Source organism: Bombus flavifrons, chromosome 9 (assembly GCF_040668555.2).
Source record: "Bombus flavifrons isolate JBK064 chromosome 9, iyBomFlav1_principal, whole genome shotgun sequence".
NCBI lineage: Eukaryota > Metazoa > Arthropoda > Insecta > Hymenoptera > Apidae > Bombus > Bombus flavifrons.
The window spans coordinates 4,794,431-4,818,474 of record NC_138450.1 but is presented as its reverse complement, the minus strand read 5'-3'; the positions used below and the strand labels follow the sequence as shown (position 1 = coordinate 4,818,474).

The window sequence follows — 24,044 nt, the reverse complement described above, 5'->3', positions numbered from 1 at the left end:
ATAAAGTGTAATTATATTTTGTTATCTTTTCAAGGCAATATCATTTACAAAAATAAGGATAATTTATCTATAGTTGTACGACAAAAAAATATAAAAGCAGGAGAACTTACCAATAAGCATATCAGTGGCTGCTAATGAGGCAATGAAGTAGTTGCTCGGTTGTCTGATGGTCCTATCTACGATAAATGCCAGAAGGACTAGAATGTTACCGCCGACAGTTAACAGTATGCATAATGCGAGGGAGAAAGCAATCAGTATCGTCTGCCAGAGTTCGAAGGGCGGTAGAACAGGCGCAAAAGGCTCCGCTGTTTAATATATAGAATGTCTTTTCAGTAAAAAAGCGCTTCTCATTTCTGTTCAATTATAAATGAAAAGAAGTATTAATATTGGGTCCCTGCATGCTGTTATGTTTTAATCTTGTCACTATTTTATTCATTAAGTTGAAATCATCATTAATTAATTTTTTACCAAAGTTGATTTTGAAATAACATGTATATATATATATATATAAAGTGTAAGCTCCAAACATAGTAGAGAATATTATTGTTTTCGAGTTAAAAAATTTCATCACTTATAACTAACTTATTTAAGTAATATGCTAATAGTAGTTAATGTGTAATATGTTATAACGAATAGTAGATATATAATACACTCTAATATACTATAATATATTAATTAAATAATTAGATATATATCATTAGAATTGTTTGTTAAAATTATTCATGACGACGTCTTAATGATAAAAAGCAATTTCGAGTAAATGTGGCTCACTAAGTATGAATAATGGCATCGAGAAAAATTTAATTGTGTGTTACCAGTTGATAAGGTTGTTGCATTTCCTGTTATCGTTCCGTTGGTAATATTTGACGGAAACCAGTCTGACAGAAGTTCTACATATTCCCCGCTGCTCCAGCGCGGATCATCCGGGTCAGGCCAGCTTCCATTTAGCTGCGAGCATTCCGTCAAAATCTGATTGTACATGCGACAAAGACGTTCCCGTTGCCTCTCCCGTTTCCTAAAAATGTTATTACGAATATTAAAGTATTCGTACTTAGACAAAATACTGAAGAAAAACACGTTAAGGATATTTTTATCAGAAATTTTTATTTTTAAAAACGCAAAGTTAAACTAATTGCTATTTTCTATTTCAGAAATACATTACATTTATTGTTATTTGATTTTAAACTTATTCACTGTTGCACAACAAAGTAATATTTTAGCTTGAAGAATTTAATTTTGGGGTAGATCAGAGTAAGTTGAGGCAGAAATTATTTAGACATTGGATGCGCATAGTTATTTTAGAACTTGCTGAAAATTTTAGTATGATAGACTGTATATGTTGGAACATGCGCATTAGCGGAAGTTATTTAATTGCTTCAATTTCCTCTTGTTGATTCTTGGAGTCTTCTGGAGACGTTATATGAAACTTTATACTCTGAATTAGTTTGACTTCATATCGCATCGTTTGAAGATAAGCTGACTTCGTTTCCTTAATTCTTTACATAGGTAGTATATACTTTACTTATCTAGGTTGGTTTTGTTAATCAGAATATAACGATGATGACATCATACAAAGACAATTATTATATAAAATGCGCTATATACTAAGATTTCATCATTTATACTGTACTGAACCTTTTCAAATTTTCGCTTCTGATACACAATTACTTCTATTAATATTCGGACACTCTTTAAAATGGAATAACCTTTTTAAAATTGAATCAAACGTCTTCAAATTTTTTTATTGTTTTTATCTTTTTTTTGAGAAGTTAGAAAAATTAGTTTGCTAGATGACGTGTAAAAAAAATTTAGGAAAAATTGCAATTGGTCGAAATCGCGAAGAAAAAAGTAAAAGTAAGTTTTCTACAAGCTTTTCTTATCTAGGCCTGAAATGACAATTTAAACAACGCATTTTGAGAATTTACGCCAGTTACATATATACGTACTGCTATGAGCGACAAACGGTGATAAATGGTGAAAATCGTGAAAACTGTGAATAGATGTAAAAACCTTTTTACGATCTTCATCCTTCGACGCCTGTCGCTTCTGCATCAATCGATTTTGATGAAATTTTCAGCATATACACAACTGACATAAACCTTTAAAATATGTTATTTGAATTTCCATTGCAAGCATAGATATAAAACAGACACCTTTCGCCTGATTTATCGATCACACAGTAAAAACATTAAAAAATATAATTAATATTAGAACTAATCGACAGCAGTATGGAACTTGTACCAAAGAAATCAAACTGAAAAGTATAGAAAAGAAATACACGGCGCAAGAGACAGGACAAACTTTCATCCCCATATTTGACAAAAAGATCATTCAAACTTAAAAATGTATAGCCGCGAGTTTATGAAATTTCTACGAGAAATAGTTAAGATTATTTGATCAATTTTGATCGATCTGGTAAATTCTAGCGTTGACAGCCGTCGTTAATAACATATACAATATCGATCATCTCAAAGTTTACTTCCTTATCTTGAAGAAAATTATTATTCCAAAACTATTATTCTGTGTTCATTTTCAAACAGAATATTAACAATATCTGTTCTAGATATAAGTTGGTAATTCAGTAATGTATTGGCAAAATCGTAGTATGTCATGATTTGCTACAAAAGGCATTAGGAGGTATCATCGAATCGTAAGGGCGTTACTTCTTTAGTAATGTTCGTTAGCATCGAAGAAAATGTGACAGCGATATTTCCTGATTTTAGCTAGTGACATGCACATGCCTCTTGCTCTCTATGAAACATTGCTGCAGTGGCAACACGAGAAGCAAGTCAAAGGCTGAATACACCGGGCACACAATGAGCTTGAAATAAGCATGAATGGAACCACATCCATTCCTCTCTCGCAGGTCCCTGTCGCCGCTAGGCAAGAAACGATGGGCTACGCCTTAAAGAGGGTGACTCGTTTTTAAATAATTTAGCCAGTCGATCGTAACTGTTCCGGGTTAAACATACCTCTGTCTCTTACATTTTCTATCTTCGCGTTTATGGAAGATCTGATTAATGTCGTTCATTCATGAGTTTAGCTTACAAAATACTCACTGCTTTTCCATACAGTTTTGTATAGGTTTTTTTAATAAAATTAAAACCATCCAAAATTAAAATTAAAATGTGGGTTAAGTGATATACTCGCAATTTAGAATCCACTGTAAATGGCTTATATACACACTGCCTGCAATAAATATCAATTATTTTGCATTTACTGGGAGACTAGAAAATTCCTACTTTGCTTAGTACTTTATATTATAAAATAAGACTTAATACTATAAGAAATTTGTAATAAGGCAATTAGAATATAAGTGCAGTTAAAAGCATTTATACTGAATATCACAGTTGATGTATTAATTCTTATAGCTGATAGTGTATTTGTAATACCATAATTATTTCTATTACTGTTACTAACATTGATGTAGTTAAAAAAAAAGATGTTTTATAAGTTTGTAAATATTCAACTAATTGCTATTTTTATATTTCATATTATCGTTTTGCATCCTGTAGTTCCTGGGATGTACTGCACACTTTTCGATAAAAAACCTTCTATCATATACAACTTTTTATTTTAATTACGTTCTTTAAGAAGAAGTGCAGCAATGTATAGGAGGAGGAACTTCCATGAAAAAAATACTAAAATACCAAAATATTTTAACTTCATGTGATTGTAAATATGAGTATAATGCGGTATTTAAATTTCATGAAAATGGTAATGAGGTATATGAGCCATAAACTCGCACTTCATAGAAGCGGGTAATTTTTTGTAAAACTGAAAAGGATGCGTTGCTTAAAAAACAGGTATGAAGAAATTTTACGTGCAATTTTCTTATTCCTACATCTATTAAATTTTAATAAATTCTACATCAATTTTATGAATACTAAACTTTTGCTCTATTATAATTAGAATTCTTTTTAAACAGATAAAATATAATTTTACATGGAAGTTTCTTTTAAGAATGCATATTCAGTGAAACGGTTTAGTGACTATAATATTTTTAAAATAAGAAAACCATAGATTAAGAGTAATATACTCAAACAAACACGTTTCAAAGAATTCTTTTTACTGCTCTAATTTTCGCCAAAAACAATCCTGATAACAGTCCTTGATTATCGTTCTTCCCCTGAATAGTTAAAATAGTTTTTTTGAATTTCAGACAATTAAATAGTTTATTTTATCTGAAAAATGGCTTATCGTATTTTGCGAGTCAACAATCCCAATTCGTACCAGATCTTATCAACGTTCTAGTTCGTTACATTTAGTATAATAACTAATTTAATGATTAATTAAATTTTTGGAATTGTAAAAATATTGATAAAAGCAAGGCTTCAAATTTTACGCTTCCTTCCAGCCAGAAGTTAATTGAAGGGTTTACACGAATACAATTAACTCGAACGTCTTCGGTTTCAAATCAGATTTGCAAATCAATAAGATCGTTCTAAGATTATTAGAACAAGTTTCTGCGAACGCAGACAATGAAGCCACGCGAATAAAAGATGAGAGAGATGAGATCCATTGTTTCAATGTTCTCGAGGGTAAATACTTGTCCTCGTTATAGCAGGCTTTCTCTTCAAGTTGCACCACCGTGAAATGATTCGTAAATACTTGTCCTCGTTATGGCGGCATTTCTTTTTTACAGCTCTGGCAAGTGAAATGATTCGTAAAGAGGAGCCAACTACCTGTAATTAACTATAACTTCGAGCGAACATCATACCGACAAAGAACAAATCTTCGTATCAGTACAGTACATGTATCAGGGCCTAAACATGTTAGATCAATACCCAATACCCGTGCCACATTAATTGTTATTTCACCACAAACATGTCTCAAAATTCATATTATAAACATAATTCGTAAGATTATATACTAATATTAATATTTTAATAGTAGATATTCAAAAATATCAAACTGCATGAGGGAAGAATATTTAGAGACAAGAGATCAAATGGGAAAGTGTATTAATAAAAAAGAGTAACAGAACAGTCTAATTCAGGATATTGAACGCTTTTTCTGTTAAAAAATTTTACTGTGATTAATACTCCCCCAAAATATAAGTTATCCAATTTATCCAATAATATTACACTACCTTTTTATATGTTATATTTCGATAGTTAAAATACAACGACAATTTGGCAAAGTTCCAGAATAAAATTGTAGGTATACACATAAGCAGGATCTGATAACAGAAATTTATTTATCAATCTAATACTTCCTATTTGTTGTTAACTTAAAATATAAGCTTTCTAGTGAATATATGTTTCTTTTTTTTAATGATACAACGAAAATTAATCAAGAAGATTAGTTCACGATTTAAAATGACGAAGATTAAAGATACTGTAACTGTAAAGACACAAGAGAGAGTATTTAAACGAGTTCGAAGAGGGAGCACGGGAGTATTGGTAAGAGCCGAATGTCGAGGAGGGTGGCTCGGGGTAAGAGGGCGCTTGCAGGATACTTTAGAAGAGGAAAGGGTGCTCGATGGGTTGCCGCAACTCGTGCATCGAAACAAGGGTAAAGTATCCGTTTTGTCTAATGAGTTGTAATGCCCGCTCATCAAGGTCATTCAACCGTGAGTCGAACAGCCAGAGACACCCTTGTCAGGGAGCACTCGCAACTTTTCAATCCACTTTATTTCGATATTCTTCGCAACGCTTGGTAACTATTCGAAAAATCATCCAACAATCACAATAGAAAAATTTCAACGAAACGAAAAATTATCTTCCTGACGAAGACTAGAAATTTTATTCAAGAGTGTCCCATATTTCGTAAAAATACCTTACGCGATACAATGCTCATTACCTAGTAGTTAACTAGTTCACTGGTAGTAAACAATCATCAAATTAATTGCTTAAAAGAAAACTATCCGTTAAACTCTTGTTGCATTAGATAATTGTTTTCTTATTCTTTATTAATTACGGGCGATTCGTAATTAAGATGTCGTGAAATTGCACAGGTGACCTAGATTGTAGGTCTGAGAAAAAATTTTCAAGTACACTTAGTTAAAGTCTGCAGTAGTCTTGGTTTCCGAAAGCGTCTGTAACGAAAACGCAAATGTGCTCCATAAAGGTAGGTAAAGATAAATAGGTTTCCCAAGAGCTCCGTTGTGGGTAAGAGATTTTAAAAAAACTTCATGTGGGATATTAGAATAGTGAAAAGTCACTATTATTCGTGATAATAATTATATTCTTCTTATAAATTCTATCGTCTATCATTTAAAAAAATATTTTTGAGTGATGTATTATGTCTTACTATTTCTGCTTCTATTGTAAATAATACCACAACTGTTTAGTAAATTTGATTTAGGATGACTGTATTATACAGTATCCCCATTTATATTAAGAATGTAGTAAGTGACTCGGGGTATAGTGTACTCGGTGTTATTTCCTTGGAGCAAAACAAAATTACATTTTAAAATTCCCATTTTTTTCGGGACTAACGGTAAAACGAATGTGAAAATATTTACAGATACGTATATGGTGGTCCATTATCTCGTACATAACATCCAACGCCCAGCAACATTCATACAATGGCTGAACACGTATAAAAGCACCATTATACTTTATCGTAGACTATACATTAAAAAGCTTGTACTCTTGCTTCTTCTACCCCTATACGGTGTCCATTTGAGCTAAAGATGATAAATTTACTCTCGTAAAAATGACACTATTCTACTGCTTCATGTACATTCTTTTCTATTTTGTTGCAAATTCTTCCCTTTCCTTCTCATTTCATTAATTTATGAAACTTCTTTTACGTGTTATTTTGTCATAATAGCTATTTTTTCGTAAGTGACTTCTAAAATAGTGGTTGAAATATTCAAATTTATATTGGCACTGAATTTTTCAATAATTTTGCACTTGATACTTGTCAATATTGAATTTCTTTTTGGCGAATAAGAATGACGAATGGTGAGTGTTTAAATGAATTTGGCGAATGTTTCCGTTTCTGAAATTATTTATTCCAGTATTTTGTGATTTAGATAAGTTAAGTATTTGTTGCATTTTATATTGTGATTCATTAACGATTCCATTTATCATTTTCTACCACTCTTTTAAATTGCATTACTCTTGCACAAGAAAACGCGTGTTTTCACGCGATGTCAACTTACTTCGTACAATGAGTATACGTACTGCAGTCTTAAGGACTTTCAGAGACAGAGTCAACTGTCTTTTGGCTACATCGCACATTTAAAGGTAAGACTTGTCAAAAAGCACTTCTTCGTGGTTATTTCTATCAATTATGGAATTCTCTTAAATGTTTCCGTAGTGTGCAAAATATTTGAGTTTTTTTATATATTTTCATTATCTTAAACATTCATAGCAATATGTACGAATTATAAGTTGTACGAAGTTTCTTCTGAAATTATTCGTTGTGTAAATACTTTTTAAACTGACTATAGGTATTTTCTTCGAGGACAGTTCAATAGTTCAACTGAATGACAGAGTATACATTTCTGTGTTGAGGGATTTACGCAAGAGTCTCTTTACCGAATGAACGATACTCAGGTGGCGGATATTCAGTTCCTCTTGAATACCTTTGGATGAAAGGAGAATTCAACGAGAGGAAGCTTGAGAGAAGCTAAATAGAGAGTAGGATGTGAGAAATGACTTTGAGCATATGAAAAATCTTTTTTTGATTAAAGAAGCGTGTGCACACCGAATGTTCTCTGTTATAAGTACGCTGATGCCTTTCGTTAAAATATTTTAATTAACTTGATTCGTTTTTATCAAAAGTGCTTTAGCCTGAATCATTCTATTCGTTCGTGAATTCCACGTATTCTGCCAGATATTATTTAATTTGCAAGGGTTTAGTTTAATGATATTCACGAAATTATGGAATGATCTATATAGTAGTTGCTTTTGGGCATGAGAATGAGTTTACGAAATTAACACAATTATAACTTTTTAGAAATAATAATTTTCCATTATTCCATTTAACTAAACTTTACAGTAATAATTAAAGTATTCAATTAAATGTTAAAATAAATACTTATATCGAGATTTTTTAACTTTTGTAAGAATGATACTTCTTATAGTAACTTAAATGTACAATATACCTATGTATATAGATACGCTATTATATTTTAACATCTCTATATACTTTATAACATCTTCTGTTTATTCTTGAACTTCGTTGCATACATTTGTTTCGAGGAACATCTCCCCACTGCTCATTGTATATTCATTTTTTGTCTATTTTATACTCTCTAAAACGAACACTTAGAAAGCTCTAATTATTCTTAAACAATAATACTATTATCAAACTCATTTCCTTTCACGACATAAACAAGCATCAAATTTTCACTTTCATATCATAAAACCTTATTCCGCAAACCAGATAACTTTCATCTCAGTTATCTGCCATTCGATTCACTTATAGAAAGCAGCTTTTCATCCCTTTAAAGCGAAGCATCTCGTGTGGAATGAATGCACAACCTATCGAAATTTCAAGAACTTATAACGCGATCCACCATATTTAAAAGAGAGTTCTAGTTAAATTTCATTCACTTCAAGTACCTCGCTTCTTCATACCTGTTCCTTGACCTTTTCCTCTTCGAGAACTCTGCAAAATATAATTCGCATACATTTCCATTTAATTGAATTAAAAAGAAAAAAAAAAGAAGAGAGAAATGCCTGAAGGTGAATGAAGTTCATCGAAAGTTTTATTTATGTAAACAGGCGGCCCAAATACATGGACAGTAATCGACGCTGCTTTGCCGGTATGTTAGATCCACCCTTGTATATATGTGTGCCAAGAGGACGGTGAAGGGTAGCTGCTACGTAAGCCCTGTTAAGCAGAGGATCATCGCCGTGGAATGGCATGATCATACGGATAGACAGAGAGGAAAGGATGAGCGAGCAAGGCGAACCAATACGAAGATGGGGTGAGCGGGAAAGAGTTGAAACGAACGAGGAGGAAAAAAAATTGCGGGAAAGGGAGGGCAGCCAGAGGAATTTCAAACGTCGAGAGGAACTGCAACAAGTACCGAAGCAGACAGGCATCGTTCCAACATTATGTGAATGCTGCTCGCAATTTCGATTCGTCCTGCAATGAACCAAAACAACGGTTGCCATCGGCATTGTATCGAGTCGCAATGGATGACACGCCTTACAGCGATCAAAATGAAGCGGCCTTGTCAGAATTTGCTGATTCCGCCCTGAGAGTTCGTGGAACACTTTCGCATGATTTGACCGCTGTTCTTTATGTCACGATCCTTTATCGTAATCTTCTATTCGCTAAAAATTTGGACATTTTCTCTTCAATTCTTTTGATAAAGAATAACTTGTTCTAAAATGAGTTATTTCAGGAATGGACCGACATTATTCGAATTTGCTGGTTCCACTCTGAGAATACGTGAAACACTTTCGCACGGATTGACAGGTTTTAATATCCCTCCAGTCACGATCACACGTCATTCAACTAAATAAACTTTAAAAATTGAACATACATTCCTAATTTGTTTCTTATTACCATAATATGGGAATTATATGGCTCATGATACATTATGTGTACATATGAGAAACATATGGATATTAGTCAATGTGGTCTATTCTTCTGTCTTGATCAACAAACCATGAACAAGAACAAAGCCGCGTAGGAGGATCTCTTGTGCATACCACTGAGTTAACATCTATACATAGTATATAAATCATCTCGAAAAGGAACTGATTAAAAATTGATAATACCGTGATTACTTGTGAGTTTAATTCTGAAATAGTTGGTGACTAATTAAACTCTTCGTTCATTGTTTTGGTTTAATTCGAGAATGATTCTCACATTACTCGATCTTAATCCTAAAATGAATCGTGGTGATCGACTCTTAATTAATTGAAAATCGAATGACAATGAATAGTTTCTCATTAAACGCATTTAATTTCAGAGGAGGAAGTAATAATCCGAAAAACTAATGGCAGAAAAAACAATGGGATATATGTGAAAAAGTCAGAAATTAATTGAGATTATATTTTTATGATTTAATACATTTTGTTTTTAATGTACTCGTGTCACGTTGAAGAAATTAACCCTCTAAAAATTATAATCACTATTACAACACTAAGATATTTTCCATCGTTTTAATTAGATTACTTCTTCATTTCTACATAACTCTTTAAAGATGATTTGAAAATGATTTTGCAATATCTATATTCTTCAATATCTTCAACGTTAATTGTTGCTACTCACCAGTGGTACTGAAAAACTAGAACAAACTAGGATTACTAGAAGAGATGACGGCCTACACGAGTATTATTTGCATGAAACCGAGCTTAAACTGTAGGGGTTGATGAATACGAACGAATCCCAGAATATTAGCAGATGGCTCGCCATTGTTATAAAAAATGTTTTAAAATTGTTATATCCTCTGTATATTAGGAGGCAATAAAGGATACGAACAGTACGATAATCGTAGCTCAAACGTTCCGAATTGTTAATCAGAAACATTACATACGTTCGACGTTTTTAAAATTTTTACTTTTATAGACACAGTTCAATATAAAATTAATTTTATATTGTTACAATATAACTAACAATTGTTAGGATTTTTTAACCTTTTACTTAGCCAACAAAAGACTAAAATATGAAGAATTCTCAAAAAACTTCTTTTTAATAAAAGATCGAGGTCACTTGCATTTTCACATCTACAGGAATGAAATGATGTAAGCTAAAAATTTATGAGATTTATAGGATTCGAGACGTTCTCAATGTCGAAGGTTCAATTTACGGTCTCCTCAAGTGGTTATGGAAAATCGATTGTTGTCGGAAAATCGAGGTGTGCATCGTGCTGTTAAGTCATAAAAAATCTAGTAATATCTCGCACAAGATATAAGATAACGCTCGATAAAAATTGATCCTCTCTTAACTATATTTCTTCTATTTAGGCAAAGATACAATTCATTAAATCTTAAATTCAAATCTGCAAAAAGTATCACATTTATGTTCCATTAAAGTGTGAATTATTTATTATTTTTTAACTTAAAAAGACAAAACTTTTTCGTATATGTATATTTATTAACAAGTAAGGATTTACTTATGTATTGAATAATCAGCTGCAGTATATTATGACACATAATATTATGATTCAATATATCTGGGTAGTGTGACAGAACAGTGTACCAGTTCAGCGAGATGGCAGTGATTTACCAAAGGACTTGGGAAAACCATGACGAATTGTTGCATCACACCATCCCCATTTCACAATACTTCCTCGCGACCCCCTCAAGGGAAACCTTATTTTTATTTTCTTCTTTCGCAACTGGATGCAGTCTTTGAAAAGGTGCTTCTTCCCTGTCTCGCCATGCACGAAATACATAACCCATAGCTGCAGGGGTGATATCAGCTCCGCTGTTTCTTCTTCGGTGGTACACAGCTTCCCGTGACATCGTTTCCTTAAATTCCGCGATACACCCCTTCAGAAAAATAGGCCGTTATCGCAAAAAAGTCTTTCCGGGAAGTTCGGATCGGTAGGCGTAGAAACTTATGTCGTGCATGAATCAAATCACGTTTTCTCATTTTAGTCAATGGATAGATATTTGCGTTAAGGAATTTTACTATCGACGATACTATATTATCGAATGCAATATTGGTATGTGCGTCTCCTTTTTGGTTTCATTCTTTTATCCTTTTCAGGAAATTCACACTCGATACCTTCCTTTCACTTTATAAATAATTTATCTTTCTATGAAGATATATTTTTTAATTGGTTTTTATCTTTACATCAATTATACTGATGTTATAGATGTATTATAATTATTGTACTGATAATATGAAGGGAGGAGTACGCTACAGGAAATTAGATTTTGTTATAGAATATCGAATTATTCTCTTATGAGAGGAAATATTTTTAACATTTCATTTAAAGTTTCTTTGATGTTAAATCTACGCGACTGTGTATGATTAATAAGATAAATATAATACATTTTTCATTTCATTCTGCTTTACCATTAAATATTTTAGAACATAGTGGTACTAGATTGCAACAGTGACAAGGATATTTTGTTTCTTTACATTGCTCATTCTTCTTATTTATTACCGAACGTTTTGTTAAGTGGTAGGCATTTGTACAGGAAAGCGGCACGATCTTAAACAGGTTGATTGTTTTTCGCCTGATTTCTCTCCTTAATAGTAAAAATTTCCTCCGGGGTAAAATATCTGTTTTATGAATCAGACGACGATTTTTCTATTTAAACAATACTTTCATTTTTACTTAAATATTACAATAAAATGAAATATCGTAATGTCAATAGGATGCATAAAATATTGCATGCATAATTTCCTAATTGTATGCATAAACCTATAGCTATGTAAATTTTGATCAATATAATGTACCTTTGTAACTATCTACATCTCTCTACATCAACGTCTACATGGATATCTATTATGATCTAAAATAGTATTAGGCCTCTGTATACGTATGTATATTGTCCCGTAATCGATTTTAGTACACTTCATTAAACAAGGACTACATATAGTACTGAGAATTGATATTAGGACACTCCAAAGCGTCAAATAAACAACTTCGAATTAGGATGGATAAAACCAGTACACGAAACATTTCGTTCATGGATAAGTTTAATCGAAGCTCAATTTTTTTTATATTTTATAATCATAAATATGTTGTTTCAATCCTACCGTCTTCTTCTAATTTCGGTAATTTATTGACGCTATTACAGTGATACTGATAATGTGGAAAATCATTCTTCGTATTGTTTTTATAAATAAAAAATAAAGTAAGGAAACTACGATATAAACCAATTTATCTTTATTTATCTTTATCTCTTCAAAACGAAATCCTACAGTTTAAAAAGTATCAATACACCATGGAATTGAGCTAGATTTACTGGTTGATTACATCATAGAAATCCTCAGGGCGAGAAGTATTAGATCTTTTACTTTTAAAAGATCTACCTATACTGTGACTTAAGAGGATTAAAATGTCATAAGCAAAGGATTCAGATCTCTTCTCCAGTCTTTGAGTTTGATTTAGAAATCTGATCATTTAACGGGTATGTACACATTTCCGGAGATTCTTAGCTCGGGGATTTATATCGAATTATTTACTGACAAAATATGCTCTTAGAGACTGTTGCTGTTTGTATTTGAAAACTCTACCATTTTCATCATCAGTTGAATTTTAGCGGCTTGGTCGTATCTTGCTAACGGCAAAAATAAAAGAAAATGAGAGCGAGTGAGGATGAGTAGAAACTACAATATGTAGGGGAATATGTTCTACATATATACATATATACCATGTATATTCGTGCCTTGAATTGGTAATTTCTTATTTCAACATCATGTAATTCGCAGAAATATTGCTAAAATTGAAGTAAAACGTAGAAAAATTTCACTTTCCATTAATGTTTAATGTTACACAGAAAAAAAATTATACAGAATATTACACAATGAAATAAAATACAAATAGACATAGCACGAAAATATCTTCAGAAATACACGTATTGTTATATGCATGTACATTTATTTCGGAATAATAGAAAAAAATTTAATAATATTTTACAATTACGAACAATTCCGATCTTTTCCATATTACTTTTCGCCAGTTTATCTCTAAAATAATTAAATAGCGAAAATAATCCTCTTCAAGTGTTTGTAGAATACTTTAAATTTAATATCCATTAGCAAGAAATGTATATATTAAGAATGAATAGTGAGTCAAGTTTTTAGCAATTTACGAAGCTACATCTTCCGTTTAATTTCCTTTCGACTTTGCCCTTGTTTTGTGTTGATTTTAGTTCCATTCTCTGTGCAAATGAAATTCGGCGTGCAGAAGTCTAGAGATGAAAGTCGAAGTTAGCAGAAATTTTGCCGAGATTGGACGTAGCTGCGGTTAGAAGGATTGGCGCTAAGGCTGCGTTTATCACTTGTCAAGAATTCAGCAACTTCTTTCCAGGTTCCTTTGGGTTTAGTAAGAAACTTTCTACTGTTACCACTAAGCAACAAACAGTTTCGTTATATTACAAATTTTAAGGTATCACCGCGATCCCGGCTACAAACCTTGATATGTAACAGTAATTTATAATATAAATTTTCATTTCTCATGTTTTTAATTATTGCATCTACTTCTCATGTTTTGTCCCGTTGTAATGAAAAACACAAGCTGGAAATAAATTTAATTAAAACCCTGACTTCAAATTCGAATAAATTATACGAAACATCGCAGTAACTTACTTTTGTATATTTTAATTATTTTAACCGTACATCTAGTAACAATCAATTCCTTCGTATCCACATCCAATAATTTTAATAAATACACTTCGTTCAAATTTGCTAACTTTAAATTCGTTCGTCAATTTTAAAGTATCCAAACTATTGCTTCGATAATGTACAAGAGAATTCCATTGTGTTAAATATAAAAAACCGCCAATTAGTTTTGTTCATTACACGATCGCTATCAGTGATTTGTTCACCAAAGTAGAGGCTGTAAATTTCATTCAAAGTAAGCTTCCATCGTTTGCTCTAGCCATTCTGAATTCACGAAAGAATCGATCAAAACGTCGATACACCGTGATTAATGCAAAACCATAGTACCATGGAGAATTTCTAGAAGACGTGTTGTCAAAAACAGAGGTGTTGACGATCCATATTGTAGGCCGATTTTCTTCTATACCGATTCAAGGGCTTGTTGGAAGCTTAATATAGGTAGAGATCAAATCGGATTTACACTTGGACGGAGGGCAGGCGTGTTCCATAAATATCAGTGTTACGATGGCATGCTGATGGAAGTGATGTAGCAAACTCTACGGAGGGGAAGCTTGATCGCTCGGGGGAATTGAACGAACGCGTTTAATAACTATGCTGGCATACGATCGCCCACGGCGTGACACTGAAATCATCCAACAACCGAGACGAGACCCTCGGCGGAAAGTCGGGAGGAAATACCCGCCAATGTTATCATCAGTAGCCAACCTATGTCGAGTTATCCGTGTCGCATGATCACTGTTCAATGATATCTTAAGATAGAGGTATCTCTTCTATCTTCTCTAGCATACGATTAATTTCTGACTTCATCATGTATAGAACTCTCCTTTCCTTTTGCAAGAAATACAAACTGTGGCGTAGTTCAATTCAATGAATTGAATGTAGAATATGTATATATACATATATGTATATATCTGTGTATATTATACATATATTATATGTATATATGTATATATATATATTATATGTATAAATGTGTATATTATATTATAAAATGGATTTCTACGGTCGAGAGAACTAAAATTTTTATCACTTCTTTGTTTTTGAAGATTATTGAATGTATATGAAGAAGAATGTGTATTTTGTTAGATTTTTTTTGATTGAGAGCTTGGAAGATTTTTCGTAAGTCGTTAACGATGAGTAAATAGATAATTGTTCGTTATATTATTTTATGAATTACTTTTTATTTCCTAATAAATTTCAATGTATCATAAATTTTATGGAATTCGAGTTTGTATTTGTTGTGAAATGAAACTATATATCTTACACAGATTAGAATTTGGCAGTTCGTTGTGGAGATAAATTATATTTCTTGTGCTGTTGTTACTCGATTGATTATTAAGGTTACATATCAAGGCAGTTACATCAAAGTAGTTCTATGATATTGCTAGGACTTAAATTATATTTATTAAATGAAAATAAAAAACAATTAACGATATATAAATTGTAAGACTAGGCTAATTGAGAAGGAAAAACAAAACGATTTTAGAATTTCCGGAGTAAGGATAGTTAAAAATTGTGTACGTATGTGTTGTAATACATTACAATACTTCTTATTTGCAAATAAATTTCCACTATAATATTAGGAGTAAAAAATTAGTTATTTTTGTGAGTTCTTCAACTTTTGTGAGCTCTTTTCTTTACTGACCCTTTCCTCCTGTCATAAGGATTGAGTTAAAATGTATAAATCTTGTTTGTGTGTGTAAATTGAAGTTAATTCCGTTTCAATTGATCAGCACACTGAGTAATGAGATAACTATGTGCGTGACTTTAAATTATCCTTACGAGTTAAAAATTGGCCCAAGGCTGAACGTAAATACCCTTGGTACATTTAAAAACATAACATTTCTTATTGTCTACGTACTTTGCATGTACTTCAATCTCCTGTTTTGCCTGTTATCCACCCTTTACAAGCTTTCACGACTCTTAATACTAGGGTATTAAAGTTCTTATCACTAGTCTATTACTCTGGTAATAGTGTCCTTTATTTATCTAGTCGATCCTAAAGCTTATAACACTCACCATGACTAAAATTCCTAAATTCTGAACGAATAAATGCAATGAAGACGCATTTTTGTCGTTTATTTCGTAATAAATTTATATAAACACAATTTTCCTGATATTCGTTCGCGATAGCATCTTGTAATATATAATTTCTTTAAAAATCTTATCTTATTATCTGCAGAAAGGAAATCTTATTTAATTACTGTTTATCTTAAATTATAAAACTGTAGATTATATAGATATCATTTTACATTGATGCTTTCATTAATTTCATTATGAAAATTTTTATAATGTAATACATAAATATTATAATATATAGTATGAAGAAGAAATAATAAAGCATTTCGAATTATATATTACTAATTCTTCTTCTTGTACATTAATTAATTTTTGATTGAAAGAAATTAGCGTCTATTCATCGTAAGTAGAAGATATCGTCATAATAGAAATGAATATTTATCGCCTTATGATTCTCGCTTTTCTTCGATGGCTTAATTCGGTAATGAATAAATGTGCCATAAATTTAGAAGTCCCTCAGGAACAAGCCAGCGAATAGTTTTTAACGTTTTTTATGGACCAATCTGTGGATTTGAAGTTTTATCATAGAACAAAAGCTGTATTTCTATATCCTCCCTTTAAAGCAGAAGTCATAATCCAAAACTCGACTCTCAAACTGATTGTGTTCTTCATAATTTTTCTTCAATCGCTATTGAATTAAACATCAATTGATTTATTTCATTCTCTGGGTCGTATCTAATTTAATTAATATAAAATTTTAAACACATACGATCATATTTTTTCCATTAAAAAATCCAAGTATCTCTTTTTCTTTCTTTTAATCCTAAAGCTTTGAGCGTCGGTGTTCATTTAGTTGTAAACTCAATTCTAAACAACTATTTTATACAAATATAATTAACGTCACATCAACTGATCCTTATGCCAACAAGGAAATCCAATTTCCTAGTGATTTAATAGTTGATAATACTTAATTTAGTAACGTATTTCTGATTCTAGACATACGGATCACAGTTTAGCGTGAAAATTGGTTACACGTTCGTTTAATTAGTGTGCATATTACGCACAGGAAGTTGCAAAAACGAGAAATACATAGATTTTTCATGACTCCGGTTTTATATAATTTTATGAGCTGAACATATTTTTGTCCCTGACTGTATATAAGTGGCTGAACAGTAGAAATATCTATTAACAAAGTGTCAATAAATATGGCTTATTTATACAAAGATGTACATATTAATTTCGATTATTTACTAAATAATCTATGTATTATAGTGATATATAATAAATAAAATTTATGTATATAGTGCGAATAGTAGTTTCATTGAACTTTGTTGATACCTATGTCCACTACTTATTCGCTTATTTTTGTTTCTGATCGTATACTAATCAGTAGTTTCTGGAATCTCTTGATATATAGCAATCAAGTTACGCTTAATGCCATTTCTCCACCCTAACATGCCATTTCTCTCTCTCTCTCTCTCTCTCTCTCTCTCTCTCTCTCTCTCACTCTCTCTCTCACTCTCACTCTCACTCTCACTCTCACTCTCACTCTCACTCTCTCTTTCACTCACTATTCATCTGCCTCCATCTCTGTTTCATGAAAAGACAAAGACTGGCTCATAATTAAGTGACGTGTATAGACATTGCTGATAGGGAACATTATGTTGTCATCGCTTAGATGAAATGAGCTATGTATATACATCATTGCTCCCCTATACGTCATACATATGAGTATGCGTATCAATTTCCAGTAATTACGCGACGACGGTGTGGTGTCTTTATTCATTTTGCATCAACGTGTCATCGCCATTTGACAGTTCCGTCGGATATACCTAGAAATGTTGAGATTCTGCCAGATCGAAATGAACATAAAGCTGAATTATTATAAAAGACTAATTTCAGTTTTATTGGCGAATAATCATTAATGATTGATTTTTAAAGCTTTATTGTGTGATATTATTATCAATGGCAATTTTTAATCATTTCCGAGCATTAGTCCACTTATGGCTTACAAAAGTGTATGTATTGGTAAACATCGTTCTGAATATTTCATCGTTAATCATCTTACATCAATTTCAATTTTTTATTCCAATTTCGTATCTACTGCTACTACTGCTACTTCTGCTACTTTTAATTTCAATTTACTCGACAATTATTCCTCGATCATCTAACGGTCAGTATTGTATTACATGTGATTACAAGGAGGAACAGAAAGGAAAATGTGAAAGGTATCTAGTTTTCTGTACTGATATTTTTTACAAAAGAAGATAGCTAATGTTACATACCGTTAAGCACTCGGATTTCCAACTCACAGAAAATAAACAGAAGCTAAGTGGGCAATACGAATGATAGAGAATGCAGAACAAAAAAAAAGAGAGAAGAAACAAAAAAGGGACAAAAAAAAATGAATCCCGAGCCTCAGAGAGTTTCACGTTTTTATTGTAAATCTAGCCATTGTTGCCTTCTATTTCGTTTTATGTCGTTATGTCGTTCTGAGAACCAGAAATTTTACATTAACAATATATACTCCCATATAAATATTGAAGAGCTTTCAAAATATAAATACGTACCTTGATTCAACTCATTATATGATAACACAAATTACGAACTTTCATTAGAATGTCCAATTCATAATTTTCTTTCGCATATTGTAAATTCATGCTTTAATGATTCAATATACATATTCAATCAAACATTCGATATATATTGTAGGAAATTGTTTCCCATTTACTCGATACTACAAGCAATATGATAATTAAAACCTAAACTTGTAATGAAGTTTTTGTAACAGAATGTGTCCTTGCAACAGAATGTTCACCAGTAAAATTAGACACTCATTATCTATGTGAGCAATTTGAAACAAATCTATTTAGAGTAATTTCACACTTATCTCCGAGATGCTTTAATTATTTCAAAAACTTCCTGGTTCGCGATAAAAGCAGGCAAACTTACAAAATATCAGGAACTAATGATACTCTTGATGTATTAGACAACAGATGTTTAACTTTGTACAACAAAAAGTTCAAAACAGACATTAACATGATGTAAATAAAGTGTTTTATAATGGTTTCTTGGAAAACAACGATAAATTAGAACCTTTTAACGTTGAAATGAAAAGCTAGACTCGCAATACGTTAATTTGAATTTTCTATGAAATCGATAAATATGCAATTTCGCTGAAACAAGTACGTACTAAAGTAGTTACAGACAATATTGTATGATTTAGGTCGTGAAGATATAGTCGATAAAAAGCATTCGAGGCAATATCGTCAGTTATCTAGCGCTTTACCTGAAAAGATTGATTCGCTTTCATGTCTTGATTATATCCCCCTGACAGCTATAGGACCGAAATTCAAGTTGATTTATCATCGTTGACACGACATAAAGAGGCACGCATTTCTGGAACTTGATCGGGATAAAATCAGAAGAAAACGATCTAGGAATAGTCTTCTCTAGGCATAGATTCCAACTAGTCGACATGATTGATCTTCCTAATATGTTAGTTCTCTTAATGGATTACGTATATCATGAATGTTGTGTATCTGTCTGTACTTATTGTTGTACACAACATAATTAAAGATTTTACGTAGAAGAGATCTAATATAAATAGGATAGGGGATGTTATTCGTTGCTTAAAATTATACCTATTATACCTATGCTATCTATTATACCTATTATGCTAATGTCACACTCAACCTGTAGTTGAGGAGACAAATGATGTTGCTGACAGTCTGAATGCAGTCCTTTGTGAGCCGAAATGATTTACTATAAAAGTCAATAGCGCGCGGTAAGAAATATTTTGGCAAACATCTAGGTTTGATCAGAGAATAAAATTTCAGTTACAATATCTATGATCAATTATTTATTACACTGTTATTATATTTAAAGAAGAATGATTTTATATATTAATTTTTGTTAGAATATATTTATTTCCTGGCCACTTCGGAAAATATGGGAATTGTGACAATAGAGAAAGAATTAAATATTATATATTTTTATACTCAATATTATGGAATAAAGATTTTATAATATTTTATAGAGAAGATAAATTCTTCCAAAATAGGTCTTTTCGTAATTACTTAATTGGTGTACGATATTTGTGTATTTTCTATATTTTCTACCACACGGAAAGAGATGACACAACATCAAGAGAGAATCAAAGGGAAAAGTAGAAAGCGATATTCCCAATCTCATATGACTGATCATTTCAAATAAAAGCAATAATTTTAAACGTTAAATGTGTTATTCGCCGATAAAAATCAAAATTGTCATATTTTCCCTTATCATCGGTGAATTACGTGTATTTTTACTTTACGGAAGTTATTTTGACGAAATTTTTAAATTACTTGATTGTGAGTATGTTGTAACATTTATAGAACATATTTCTATAATGTGCAAATATCCTACATTCGTAATCAGCCTTAAATCAGACAACCAGATCATTTAATCTAATCACGGCAGAATTTTATTTTCCTCGGTCTAAGGTTTAGCACCATGTCATTTCTCTCTTTTACTTTCCCCCTATCACTTCTATTATCTCGAGACATCATTCTGAGGATCATCTTTGTCCTTTCATAGTTTCCTATAAACCCTGGTAACCTGCTACGTATTTGAATCCACTGAAATGTATTTTCTTCAAAATTCTTAGTGACGAGTTCTAGAGAGTTTGCAAACTCTTCGAGCATTTGATTTTCTATTCGGACCTGAATATATTATACGTAGGTATATGCATATTGTGTGCACTGTGAAACTTGCTAAGCTCAGCAGCTTCTTGACCTCATCACTGTCATTGAATTTCGTCAATTTCTCAGAAAAGAAGATTCAGAGTACGCGTAGTCTATACTTTATGTTGGAATAACAATCTTTATCTTCAATTTTCATGTTCTTTTAGATTAATTAATTAACTTACTTTCTTATGGACGAGCATTTTCTTTCATTGGCTCTCGTTGCTTTTGATAGATTAAAGCAAACGCAAAAACATACATTCTATAATTAATTATGTAACGTACAAGATAATCTTTCGGTATGTGTACATGGTCATTCACACTTTGCTTCATGTCGTAATGTAAATAAAAAATCTTTTTAATTTTAATTAATCTTATCCATCTTCACTAAGTTAATAGCGTACAGGAACTACATGTATTTGTATATAAATACAATTTCAATATATATCGAAAATTATTTTGTTTCTTGTTACAGAGAACTTAGGTCAATTTGAGTGAAGGTAAAGGTTTTTACGTTACGTATGTATGTTTTATTTTGTTTTAAATAAAATAATAATAAACAGTTTTCAGTGAGTACAGAAAAATTAGCTGTTTCAGGTTGAATACAAAATATTAAACAGAATGAAGTTGAATAAAATTACTAAATGATTGATACAGAATGTGCATATGTCTGACTCTAAGGGAGTATTCTACTTAAAGTAGTTCATTTCACTAAATATCTTCCAACTTGATGGTAACGCGAATCTCCATTATTCTGTTAGTACATTCTGCTAAGACGAAAAGATGATTTACTTACTTATTAACTTATTACCATTTATAATATATATGTATAACTTAATTAACGAGGAAGGAGGACTTGAATTAATTTGGCTCTCAAGAGCAGATTCGTGTAAATAATCTCCTTTGTTGATATTAAAAAATTCATCTTAGCCAAATGTACTAAATATTTAAAATATTTAGAGTACATAATTAAAGATAGAGATTTACTTCAATCTTAATTGCTGTATTATGTCGAGCAAAGAGGTATATATGTATAAGTTTTTGCTTTTTCATAAATCATATTTCGTGTTCAACGTAAGAAAATTGATGTATAAAGCTTTTCCCGTATCGTGGTTAAATTAAATATTTACAATGTATGCGCATACGTACATGTATACGAACACATATGCTGAGAACCTCAACTGGAGTACGCAATTTGAAAGCAATACGCTTCGGTTCAACATAGAAAATGCATTTTTGCCTTTATTCTCTGTACGGCGCAATGAAAATTCGAAAATCAATATCCTCCATGTCATCACAATGTGCCTACCACAGTTTCCAGTGCTGTGCTTATTTTTCTTCGCTTTATCTTTGTCATATGCATGTGCGACGTACATATACATCCATATAATGCAGTGGAATTATTCTGACTTTTTCTTCTACGTAATACTATTCATATAAAAATAATATTTTATATTAAACGGGTGTGTACAAGTTTCATATTTTATGTAACATAAATATGTTTTAATTGCGTAGAATATAAATAAAATGTAGATATTACTTTATATTGAAATCTTATAACTACGCATTTTTAAAATGATATCGAATATTTATTGAAATAGAATTTTTTTAAAAATAGTTTTTAAAAATTTAGCAATACAAACAACCTTTATTTTGAAATTTTATTTTTTTTTCATTTCCGATATTGATGAAAAACGTTTTGTAATGAATATACAACTGAAATTGTATTTCAATATTGTTTTATTCTTTCAGAAGACATGTTTATCTCTTCATGCTCAATTTAATAAAAAAGTATACAGTTTAACGATGAATATAATTCAAACCTAAATAGGAAAATTTTCATTGCTGACGTATATGTGTATTTGCTTATCACTTTTTAATTCCTTTGTGCGGGAAAATATACGTTTATTGCTCTTATTCGTATAATTGATCGAATTCTCTTTTTTGATGAAGTACTCAACTAAAATTCTACTGAAATCATCAGATAGATAAATGCATATTCTCTAATGTGCATATTTTCCACATGCTTGAGGATATTCTGTTTAAGAGTAGAGAATATTTAATTAAGAAATCCTTAATTTTCATTAGTTTCATACTAACGTAAACTACTGTACATACTTTATTATATACAAGACAGAGTTATTACCCACAATTTTTTATTAATTATCCTATTACCTTTTATTAATTATCCATAGCGTCACAAATTATGTTCGATCCGAAATAAAATTCTTTGCTCACTGACCATTTCAAAAATATAAAAAATATATCTACTACATACAAAAAATATTGCCAATTTTAGCGTCAATAAAACTAATATATAAATTACGTATATTATATTAACTCTTCAATTATTTCGTATTTTTGTAATAATTCGGCGCCTGAAATGAACAACGCGAAGCACACGTGCGTATATACCGTATAGAACATTGTTCACATGTAAAAGAACAAAAGCATAACGCTATCACTATTTGAAGAACGTCCACGTCCCCGTTTTACTTTTCCGACGCATTATTTCAGTCGCTTAAACCATATTGAATCGAACATCGCAAATCGGTCAACGCGTTTTAACGTCAGATTAAAAAGAATGAAAACAGTATACGATCCAACCGTGTAGAAGTAATTAAAATATAATAAACAACCCCCGTTGTATCCACTTCCGCCCTTTCGCATCCATAGTATAACCGTGGTTGCAACTGATTAACACGCTGTAATAACGCACAGTGGCTTTGATATCGTGTAAACTAAATGATTCTGCTGTATGTTTGATCCTGAGTATATCCATTGTTGCCGAACGTAAAACAGAATTCACATGAGCAAATGCAACCTGAACAATAGCAGATTCCTCTCGTTGGACAGCCGAGCACAATTCATTCAAACACTACAGGCCGCGTTTCAATTTTTGAACAGGCTCGCGAGTCAAATAGCTGATGGTTCTGTTTACGCCGCTTCATCAGCTCCATTTTTTAACCTCCATCCCTTCTTCTCGACACTCAATTGAGAAATGAGCCAGGCTTGTCAGTTGACGGTCTCACGGAACATTTATTGTTTAAACGTGTCGTTGCTGCAATATTGCAGAATTCT

At 31.6% G+C, this 24,044-nt stretch overlaps 1 protein-coding gene across 1 annotated transcript in view; it reads right to left on the bottom strand.

Annotated features, from left to right (window-relative positions):
- mAChR-B (muscarinic acetylcholine receptor) overlaps nucleotides 1–24,044 on the bottom strand; it is a 56,967-nt gene that overhangs the window by 7,703 nt on the left and 25,220 nt on the right. The window contains exons 3-4 of the mRNA XM_069119483.1: nucleotides 816–1,015; nucleotides 111–305 (exon numbers count right to left, since the gene is read on the bottom strand). Coding sequence (XP_068975584.1) covers nucleotides 111–305; nucleotides 816–1,015 — 395 coding nt within the window. The remainder of the gene's footprint in view (nucleotides 1–110; nucleotides 306–815; nucleotides 1,016–24,044) is intronic.